Source organism: Dromiciops gliroides, chromosome 2 (genome assembly GCF_019393635.1).
Source record: "Dromiciops gliroides isolate mDroGli1 chromosome 2, mDroGli1.pri, whole genome shotgun sequence".
In the NCBI taxonomy this organism is placed as follows: domain Eukaryota; kingdom Metazoa; phylum Chordata; class Mammalia; order Microbiotheria; family Microbiotheriidae; genus Dromiciops; species Dromiciops gliroides.
Genome location: NC_057862.1, coordinates 518,091,195 through 518,102,141, shown reverse-complemented (window position 1 = coordinate 518,102,141; position 10,947 = coordinate 518,091,195). Strand labels below are relative to the sequence as shown.

Below are 10,947 nucleotides of genomic sequence, written 5' to 3'. Positions count from 1 at the left end.
AAGCAGACACAGCTTCATGTCATGTTATGTAACAATAATTATATTCTTTTCTTTGATGATTTGACACCTCTTATGGTTAGGACTCAGGAAAATCTTTATTGGACCTTTAAGTGAACCCAGGTTAGATAGCTCCAGGGAAAAAACACAGAGAGAATTTAAATCAATATTTATTTCTGACCAAAGAGGAACCTGAAGCTGGATTTTTAGGAAGATTGGGTTGTCAGTTTCTGCCTGGGTTCTTTGAGACTCATAGTGCTTATTTTTGCATGTATCCAGACCTATCCTGTTTTTCCATCTGGTTGGGGTGTAGGCAGAAATGATGATAACCACCATTTTCGGCAGCATAATTTGTATTTTGTGCAGTGACCAATTTTCTCTTCTATTGAATAGCAACTGTCTTCTCTGCAGGCACCATGCAGCTGACCACACAGTCTTGAACCACGGCCCAAAGTACTCCTGGCTGCATAAAACACAAGGAGAAAGGTCATTAACCTGTGAGGAAATGGGTAGTTGTCTCCTCTCAATGAGGATATAACAGTCAATCATGCCCCTCTGAACTGCTTGTAGGACAAAGGTCTCAGATCCTTTCCTCCCTCTCCAGCAAACAAAATCACATGGTTCTAGGAGCCCGAGCTGGTCTCAATTAGGTCCAACTGGTCTCAATTAGGTCCTGATTAGCTAGTCTTTGCTGGTAGTTGTAACCCTTGAGTAATCAATTAATGATGAAAAAGGGGAGGGTCTATTCACGCTAGGGACTAGGGGATAAAATGGGGCCTGTGAGCCTCCATTGGGTACTAGGTACTAGGGTACCTTCTCACGAGAAGGAAATAAAAGAGCCTTTTGTCACATCGCTGCTGAGTTCCTGAGGATTATTGAAAAGAGGATTGATTTATCTCTCACAACCCATTCCTGAATCTCTTGGGACTCTTAGGAAAAAAAGAAATCAATGGCAAAATGTGTCTTTATGCTTTTCTTTTTCTCTTTCTTTTTTGGTGAGGCAATTGGGGTTAAGCGACTTGCCCAGGGTCACACAGCTAGCAAGTGTTAAGTATCTCAGGCTGGATTTGAACTCAGGTCCTCCTGAATCCAGGGCTGGTGCTTTATTCACTGTGCCACCTAGCTGCTCCATCTTTATGCTTTGAGGTCGTGTTTACATGGTCACAAGATAGTGGAAGGTTGACTAAATTTGGTCACTGAATGTCATCTTCACAACTGATTTCTATTCCTCCACCACTATTTTGCTCCCCCATCCCTTTGCCATTCTATCTTTGTGAGATAATTTTTTTTTGGGGGAAAGGCATTAAGAGAGATTGTGGGGGCAGTTAGGTGGCACAGTGGATAAAGCACTGGCCCTGAATTCAGGAGGACCTGAGTTCAAATCCAGCCTGAGATACTTAACACTTGCTAGCTGTGTGACCCTAGGCAAATCACTTAACCCTCATTGCCACACCAAAAAAAAAAAAAAAAAGATTGTGAAAGGATGAAGTCAGTAGTGGGGGATGAATTATAGTGAAGACAATATGTTGGAGAAGATGAAAAGAGATGACATCCAGATCACATGTGGAGAGGTTGACATTGGAAGAAGAGGGGCTACTTCTTTGCAAGAGATCATAGTAAAGAAGGAGAGAATTGGGGATGAAGTCAAGGGATTTTGAATTGTTGAGAAGGGGAGAAGAGAGAGTTTAAATGATCTTTATTTTTCCAAATACATATGAGGCAAGATCCACAACTGTGAGAGTGAAGGGACAGAGTAATGTGGAAAGCCTGAGGAGAGAAGAGGGAGTTTGAAATAGCTTTTGAGAGCAGAATAGAGTATGAATTTTGGAGAGGTTATTGAGATTGGATAACAACTTTTGAGGTCAATCCAGTCATCATGATTATGTGACATTCTCCAGCTCCATTCAGCATGACATAAATAGGTGCAGAGGAGGCAGTTGTTGGGGAGCGGGGAGTCATACAAGGTTAGGCTTGGCAGAGCTTGAGCACTGATAAGACAGGGGAGCAGAAATTCAAGAACTGAGGATACTGCAGATTTTAACTAAAGAGCTACCTCCTACATAAGGTATTTCCTTACCCCTCCTCAACTTCTAATCCTCTTTCTCCCAAAATTACTTGATAAACTTTGCGTGTTCTTACCTATGTACATGTTGTGCACTCCCTGTAGAGTATAAACTTCATAGGGGAAAGACTTGTGTCCCTTTGGTATTTGTATCCCTAGCATAAAGCCCGACATGTCATACCAATCAATCAAACAATCAACAAGCATTTATTAAGTGTCTTCCACGTGTCAGGCACTATGATAGGTGCTGAAGATACAAAGATAAAAGTGAGACAGTCTGCCTTTGAACAACTTACAATCTATTAGGGAAGGGAATATGAACATATATAGCTAAATATAAAATATATACCAAAAGGACATGATGTGGTTTATGGGGGGGGGGCGCGGGACTAAGAACTGGACGGTGGTGGGGGGGCTAGGAAAGGCATCATGGAGGATGAGCTGTCTTGAGGGAAAACAGAAATTCTAAGACCCAGAGGTGAGAGGGAGTATATCCTAAAATTGTGGGGCAATGATAGGGCTTCATAAGTGTTAGTTGAGGTGATTTAAATGAATAGAGAAACATCATTCTTCTCCCGGGCATTATATTTCTTTACATTAGCATACAATCACATTAACTTTTATGGTTGTCATATCACACAGTGGACTCATATTGCTCCAGCAGTAAGTTAAAAGTTCCAGATATTTTTCATAGAAACTCTTTTCTAGGTCTGCCTCCCCTATCTTGACTTTGTGAAGTTTATTTTTTTGAACTCAAGTGTAAAACTATATTTATCTCCATGAAATATCATTGCATTAGCTTTGGCCCACTGTTCTAGGTTGAGATCTTTTTGGATCCTAAGTTTATCACCTGTTAGCGATCTTCAGATAATCTGCAATTCTAGATTTCTTTCTTCCAAGTTGAAATTAACCCATTAATGTCTACTCTTTAGGTTTGGTCATTCAAACAATCTCTAATCCATCCAACTGTTGTTGTCTAGCCCATATTTTAATATCTTGTCTACCAAGTTAGGATGCTGATTCCTACCTAAACAATCTACCTAAACAATGTCTAGAGTATTCACTAGCCAGTGGAGCCAGTCTGGCATGATGTTGGCCAGAACTACCTCCCTGGATAGCTTATGAATTTTTTTTTAAAGTAATAAACCTTTTTATTTATAGTTTTGAGTTCCAATTTTTATCCTTTCTTCTCTCCCTCTCCTCTCCTTTCCCTGAGGTGGTAAGCAATCAGATATGGGTTATACATGTATGATTATGTAAAACATTACCATATTAGTAATTTTGTATAAGAAAACTTGAATAAAAGAAAAAAGTGAAATAAAGTGAAAAACAGCATGCTTCAGTCTATGTTCCATCAAAATAAATTCTTTTTTTTTTTTTTTTAGTGAGGCAGTTGGGGTTAAGTGACTTGCCCAGGGTCACACAGCTAGTAAGTTTTAAGTGTCTGAGTCCGGATTTGAACTCAGGTACTCCTGAATCCAGGGCCGGTGCTCTATCCACTGCGCTACCTACCTGCCCCTAAACCAATTCTTTCTTTAGAGGTGGATAGTGTGTTTTATCAGTTGGGATTGTCTTGGATCATTGTATTGTTGAGAATAGTCAAGTTTTTCACAGTTCCTTATCAAACAATATTGCTGCGTCTGTGCACAATGTTCTTTTGGTTCTGCTCACTTCACTATACATCGTTCATACAAGTCTTTCCAGGCATTTCTGAAATCATCCTGCTTGTCATTTCTTATAGCACAATAATATTCCATCACCATCAGATACCACAGCTTCTTTAGCCATTCCCCAATTTATGGGCATTCTTTTGATTTCCAATTTTTAGCCGCCACAAAAAGAGCTGCTATAAATATTTTTGTACAAATAGGTAATTTTCTCTTTTTGGGGATGTCTTTGGGATATAAACCCATCAGTGGTATTGCTGGATCAAAGGGTATGCACAGGTGTATAGCCCTTTGGGCATAGTTCCAAATTTCTCTCCAGAATGGTTGGATCTTTTCACAACTCTACCAACAGTGGATTAGTGTCCCAGCTTTCCCACATTCCCTCCAACATCTAGTATTTCCTTTTTTTTGTTATATTTGCTACTCTGAAAGGTATGAGGTGATACCTCAGAGTTGTTTTAATGTGCATTTCTCTGATCAATAGTGATCTAGAGCATTTTTTCATATGATTATAGATATCTTTGATTTCTTTGTCTGAAAACTGCCTGTTCATATCCTTTGACCATTTAGATAGCTTATTAATCTTTAGGGAGGTAGGAGAAGCCATTGCCATGTAAACTGACTATTGAGACTGGGACTGGGATTGGACTGCCCTAGAATCTTCACTGACCTCTGCTCATTCACAAACTTACTGAGCTCCACCCCACATTTCTTTCAATGCTTAAAAGGATGACTAAGAAGAGAGGGAAGGAAATAAGAATTTATTAAGAAAAAAAAAGAATTTATTAAGAGCCTACTACATACAGTGCTGATCACTTTACAAATATTATATCATTTTATCATTATAGCAAACCTGTGAAGTAGGGGCTATTATTATTCCTAGTTTATAGTTACAGAAACTGAGGCAAAGTAAAGTGACTTGTTCCATGTCACATAGCTAGTATGTGTCTCAGGCTGGATTTGAACTCAGGTCTTTCTGATTCCGGGTCCAGTTATGTCTACAATTACCTTGTCATTTTCAGATGAGCTTTTTCAACTCTTCAGGAGAACTCTAGGATGCCCTAATTTAAGTCACTGAGAACTAAAGTAGAGAAAGAAAAAGGGACAGGTTCTTCTAGGGAGTGGAAATTTTTGCCCACTTACTCAATATGTGTTCCTAGGTAAGTGACTTTAGTTCTATAGGTTGGTCTCTTCATCTGAAATATGGGGACCTATTGGTGGGGCTGTAAAGTGGTCCAACCATTCTGGAAAGAAAATGGAAATTATGTTGTGAATGTGATTAAAATGTCCATACACTTTGACCCAGAGATCCCATTGCTAAGTAAATATACCAAGCAGGTTGAAGATAGAAAGAAAGGCTCAGTAGATGGTAAGATACTCATATCTTCACTTTCTACAGTGGCAAAGAATTGGAAACAAAGTAGATGCCTGTTAGTTGTAGAAAGGCTAAAGAAATTGGGGTATATGAATACAGTGGAATTATACTATGCAAAAAGTACAATACAAGAAGCATGGAGAGACTTATTTGAAGTGAGGCAAAGTGGATATAGCAGAAAAATAAATAGGCTTAATGACCCAAACAATGTTAATATGGAAAGACCAACCAACCAACCAAACAACCAAAAAATGGGAAGCTGTGTAATTTTAATGACTGAACTTGGTTTTTAAGAAGAGGTGAGAGAATACACCTCCCTCCAGTATTTGTAGAGGTGAGGGACTATCAGTATTGAACACTGAATGTACATTCAATCTCAGTTGATGTCTTGGTTGGTTTTACTGAATTTCTTTTTTCTCTCCTTTTAGTCTTTGTTACAGATGTAACAGTAGAAAAATATTTGGAAATGAAGGTCATATAAAGACAGAAGAATTTCAAAATTAAAAAACTTGAGAGGAGAGAGTATGAAGCTATGGGCAGTTTAAGGGAGCTAGGGAGGCTTGGTTGCTAAATGATGATGGAAAGAAAGAGGGAGCAGAAAGTTAGATGCGGAAAGTATCTAAACCAATCATGAACTTTACAATTTGGAAAAGGCCTGGACCTGGAGAAACTGATAAAATCGAACTTTTAGATGCTTGTCTCAGAAATGGTCCCTAGGGGGAGGCAGCTAGGTGGCACAGTGGATAAAGCACCAGCCCTGCATTCAGGAATACCTGAGTTCAAATCTGGTCTCAGACACTTGATACTAGCTGTGTGACCCTGGGCAAGTCACTTAACCCCCATTGCCCCACAAAACAAAAAACAAAACCAAAAAACCAGAAATGGTCCCTAGGGCTGAGGTGATCTAAATACTCTAGAAAGTTTCCCTAAACGGTATGTCCCCTACCATCATTTCAATCCCACTTTACCTGGTGGTGTGAGGGCCACAAAGAGAAGGAGAACAGAGAAAAGGAACATGATTCTCATGGTGGAAGGAGTCAGATGAGGGGACAGGTAGCTGAGTTGATAGGAGCTTCAGGTCTCTGCCAGAAGGCAGACAGGCCACTTTTTATCTGGGGGCTCCTAATTCTATGGGAGCATGATGTTTTCCTTGACTGCCCATGCTTAAATTGCTGGTAGAAACCACCAGCTTCCACATTAGGTAACTGATTAAAACATTATATGAGAAAGCAGGGATAGGATCTTTTCCTCTGCATTTTCCTGGACTAGAGTGTCCTCAGCCAGAGTCTTTTAACCAGGAGTTTTTGCACCTGGTATTATTACCACAAACTGTACCCAGGATAAACAGCCTGAAGCATGCCTATTCTTGGGGGAGGAGGGAGGAAGAGGTGAAGATTCTAGAAACCCAGTGTGAGGGCTTTTCTAGGAAGTTTGGCATTTGGGGATGGGAGGTAAGGAGGAAGAAGGAAGGCATGGTATAAGAATTTGCACTGGCTTTCCATCTAGTACAGTGTGGTACACAGAGCTTGACCTTGTGTCAGAAGACCTGAGGTCAAATCTGACCTCAGACATTTAGTAGCTCTTTGACTCAGGTAAATTGTTTCACTTCCATCTGCCTCATCTTAACTTGGTGCTGAGATTTTTTCTTTTACATTACAAGTGTCAACAGTGTCCTCTAAATTTGGTACCTTGGTACAGAGCCCAGGTCACCTTTCAGTAATTATATCTCTACCCTTATCCTAAAGCTCTGTGGTGGATGATTTCAGTCCAGGTCATGTAGCTGCAGGAGGTCATTGAGATTTTCAAGTATCTATTGAGGACAAAGATAATCCTTTGTCCCCTGAAAGAAATTAATATTATACTATTATATTAATAACTATTTATTAATTTTTGATTCACCCTTTTCCTCTTACTTCTGTTAAGACCCCCTCCTGATTAGGTCAGTCAGTCTCTGAAGGGTATGACTGAGTGATAAGTTTACTCTTAGGCCCCAACAACACACATGCTCCTTAATTAGCTTAGGTGGGATCCCTTCCAACAGGGAACCCTGATTTCTGTTTACAGTATAAACAGAGCCCATTCTGGGTGAGCCTTTGCTAGGAGGAAGGAACTACTACTATCCTTGATCCCCTCCATTATAGTTTAGGGCCATCTAGCTAATGAAAGACAAAACTAGCCAGAGAGGTCAGGATGGAAATGTAATCAACAGAGATGGGGTTAAAACTCGGGTCCTATGGGTACAAGGTTGTTGTTCTTTGCCTTAAACCACAGGGTATTATCTCTAGGTGTTCCATTGTCCTATGTAGACATTCCAACTCTACATTCTGCAGTGTGTCTATTCCCACATGAGGGCCTCATTGGATGTCTGGCCCTGTGCTTCAGCAGCCCCATATAATCACTTGTGATGTGAGATACCTGAAAAGATACAGAAATGCCTTGTTGACTTCATCTAAATTGAAAAGGCATTCACTTATTTATTTTACATGCATTCATAATTTGTTCTTCCTACTGTCCCAATCGAAAAATAACAACAAAAAGAAAAATAAAAGACTCTTCAAAAGATGTTTATCCAGGAAAACAAATTCCCACATTGTGTAACCTGGGAAAATATATGTGCAAAAGCTGACTATCTCTACCTCTCCATAACTCAAACAGGAGGTTGAGTCAGGTGGGAGAGGGAGAAAAGAAACCCAAAAGGGAGGTTCCTACCTCCAGGTTTGGTGTGACAAGAGGAAAGAGGAAATTTCCCATACCCTTTACATTGGGTGCCAGTCACAATATCCTTTGACCGTCTATCAATTAGGGAGTTCGTCTTATTCTTATGCATTTGACTCAGTATCCTACTTATATTGGAAATGAGATCTTTATTATAGAGACTTGTAGCAAAGATTTTGCCAATTAATTATTTATCTTCTGTGAAAAATAATTATTAATAATTGATTTCTTGGGGGACCTAGATATCACTTTTTCAGTACCCTCCCACACACCCATGCCCTCACTCTAGAAAATCCAGTTCTTCATGAGAAACTTCATCAAACCTGGGACAAATACAAGGGAACAAAAGGAATGGAGATAGATTCTTTTGTCTAGATTGCTGAAAGACTGATGGGATTAAACCACATTTACATTTTGCCTTGAGCAACTTGAATGAGGGATTTTTGTATTTCTTACCCTAATCTCACTGCTAGAGTTCATTTTGATATAGGCCACCTTTAAATCCTGTCAACCAATAGATTTAAATAATTCTAACCAATTAAATTTATTTGATGTATAATGACCCAATTAACTTTGATCAATGTATAATGACCTGCCTCTATCAAAAGAGGTTAAAAATAGCCTGTGAGGGCTTCTAGGGATAACAAGAAGGAGATTATAAATCCTTAGTGTTAACTACCAACTGCTTAAGCCCATATGTTATCTTGGGCTATTTGGATTCCAGAGTAAGAATGCTACTGCCTCTTCTTATACTAGAATTAGAAGAGGAACCTGGGATAATTTTCTTTGGTGGGTCTGGAAAACTGCTACCCTCACTATTCCTTTTGTTGGGTAACTTGAACATGAAGCTATGCTTACAAATTTAACATTGGCAATAGAACAAGTTTCTGATTTTACTGCATTAGGGTTACAAGAATTGGAAGAGTGCTAAAACTCTCTGGCAAATGTGGTCCTGGACTGAGGCAGAGTTTATATGGTTCAGAACACCTTCTGAAGGTTGAGCTGCCATGCAGAAGTTACTTGGATGGCCGAAACTGTTCACAACTGCTTGCTTTGTCCAGTTTTTCAAGGAACTCTTAGATTTATTCTGTATTAGGGTTCCTGTTGCCCCTTGGTCTGTTTGTAAATTATCTGTGTTTTGTGTTGTGGCTCTTGCATTTGTAACTCTGGTTCCTACATCTCCCTCAATTCATAAACCCCCTGTGGGCCCCTACTTTGCCCCCACTCAGAAGGAAGCAGTAACAGAAGAGATGATCTTCATCCTTTTTCCTGGGGCATATGAAAAGGGGGGAATGATGTAGGAGTCAAAAAGGGGTTAATAGAAAAACCTAAGACCCAAGCTCTAATTCAGATATGAGTCCCAAAAGGGATTCAGACCCCAGTTAATGGATCACTTACAAGTCAGGATGTTCTCTCACCCATGGCTAGTTTCAAAACATCTTCATTTTTCATTAGAATTTCTATAGCCTGTCATTTTATTTAAAGTCTTCATAGCCTAGCTCCCTCTGTTCCCTTTATGGGTATGGCAATTTGGGTCAAGTAAATAAGGTTATTTCTGAATTGCCTGATAAAGAATAAAAAATAAGGGGTAGTGACCTGGGAAACTTAACTCTAACTGGGCCATACAGTGTTTTGCCCAAAGGAAATTACAAAGCATGGAGACATTGCACATAACAGGGAAAACCATCTTCATTGCTTTTTTGAATGACCTTTGGTAGCTAGAGTAGATATTGGACCCCATTGAGAAGCTCATGGGCCTCATTTCTCCCAACCCTCTCCATGTGTGGTCCAGAATAAATGGGAATAGCTCAGGATATACCGCCTCTAAGCAAGACCCTTGGATTGAAATTTTAATGTATGTGACAAGAAAAAGTGAGCTCAAGCCAGACACCTACTTGCCATGTGATGTTGCAACAATACATTATTTTATTTGATGGTTTGAAAACTCTTATGCTTGAGACTCAGGAAAATCTTTATTGGGCTTTTAAATGAGACCAAAGCTAGGTAGCTCCAGGGAAAAAACACAAATGGAATTTAAATCAATATTTATTTCTGACTAAAGAGGAATCTGAAGTTGGATTTTTAAGATGGCAGAGTTGTCAGTTTCTGTCTGGGTAAGCTGAGACTTTTAATGCTTTTTTGCGTGTGGCCAGATCTATGCTGATTTTGTCTTATGTTCTGGTTGTTGGCACTGGTGACCGTTCCCGCAAAAATCGGCAACATTTTTTTCCTTTTGAGCAGGTGCCAAGGTCCTGTTCTGTTGGATTGCAAAATTTTCTGCAGGTACCACGCAGGTGAACACACATTCTTGAAGCCCAGAATCTAACACTTTTGGCTGCACAAAACACAAGGAGCAGGATTCTTAGGAAAAAGAAACCAATATCTTTCTCCTTTAAGAAGGTATTTACAGGGACACAGGATAGTGGAAGGTAGACTAATCTATTTGCTGACTGAGGGTCATCTTCATAACTGACAATTTTATTCCTTTGTTCCTTGTTAGCTCCCCCATCCCAATGTCATTCTATCTTTGTGAGATAATTTTTTTGGTGAAGATTATTATTTTTTTTTTGTGAGGCAATTGGGGTTAAGTGACTTGCCCAGGGTCACACAGCTAGTAAGTGTCAAGTGTCTGAGGCTGAATTTGAACTCAAGTCCTCCTGACTCCAGGGCTGTTGCTCTATCTACTGCACCACCTAGCTGCCTCAAGATTATTATTTTTTTTAATTTAAAAACATTTTTTTGGGGTTGGGCAATGAGGGTTAAGTGACTTGCCCAGTGTCACACAGCTAGTAAGTGTCAAGTGTCTGAGGCCTGACTTGAACTCAGGTCCTCCTGAATCCAGGGTTGGTTCTATATCCACTCTGCCACCTAGCTGCCCCAGAAGATTATGAAAGGATGCAGTCAGTAGGTAATGCTTGAACTAAGCTTTGAAAGAAATTAGGAGTTCTAGTGGAGGATTATGGTAGTGAAGACAATGTGCTAGAGAAGATGGGAGCATATGGGATTCAGGGCATGTGTGGAAAGGCTGACATTGGAAGAAAGGCCACTTCTTTTCAAGAGACTAAGGTAGAGAAGGAGAGAATTGGGGATGAAGCCAAGGGATTTTGAACTGTTGAGAAGGGGAGAAGAGA

The 10,947-nt window shown here is 39.8% G+C and overlaps 1 protein-coding gene across 1 annotated transcript; it reads right to left on the bottom strand.

The window, feature by feature from the left end:
- Positions 1–278: 278 nt before the first annotated feature.
- LOC122739228 (beta-defensin 130B-like) lies at positions 279–6,127 on the bottom strand. The gene is made up of 2 exons (XM_043981036.1): positions 6,070–6,127; positions 279–460 (listed from the first exon to the last, which is right to left on the bottom strand). Exons 1-2 carry the CDS (start codon positions 6,125–6,127, stop codon positions 279–281), a joined length of 240 nt encoding a protein of 79 aa, XP_043836971.1.
- Positions 6,128–10,947: the final 4,820 nt, after the last annotated feature.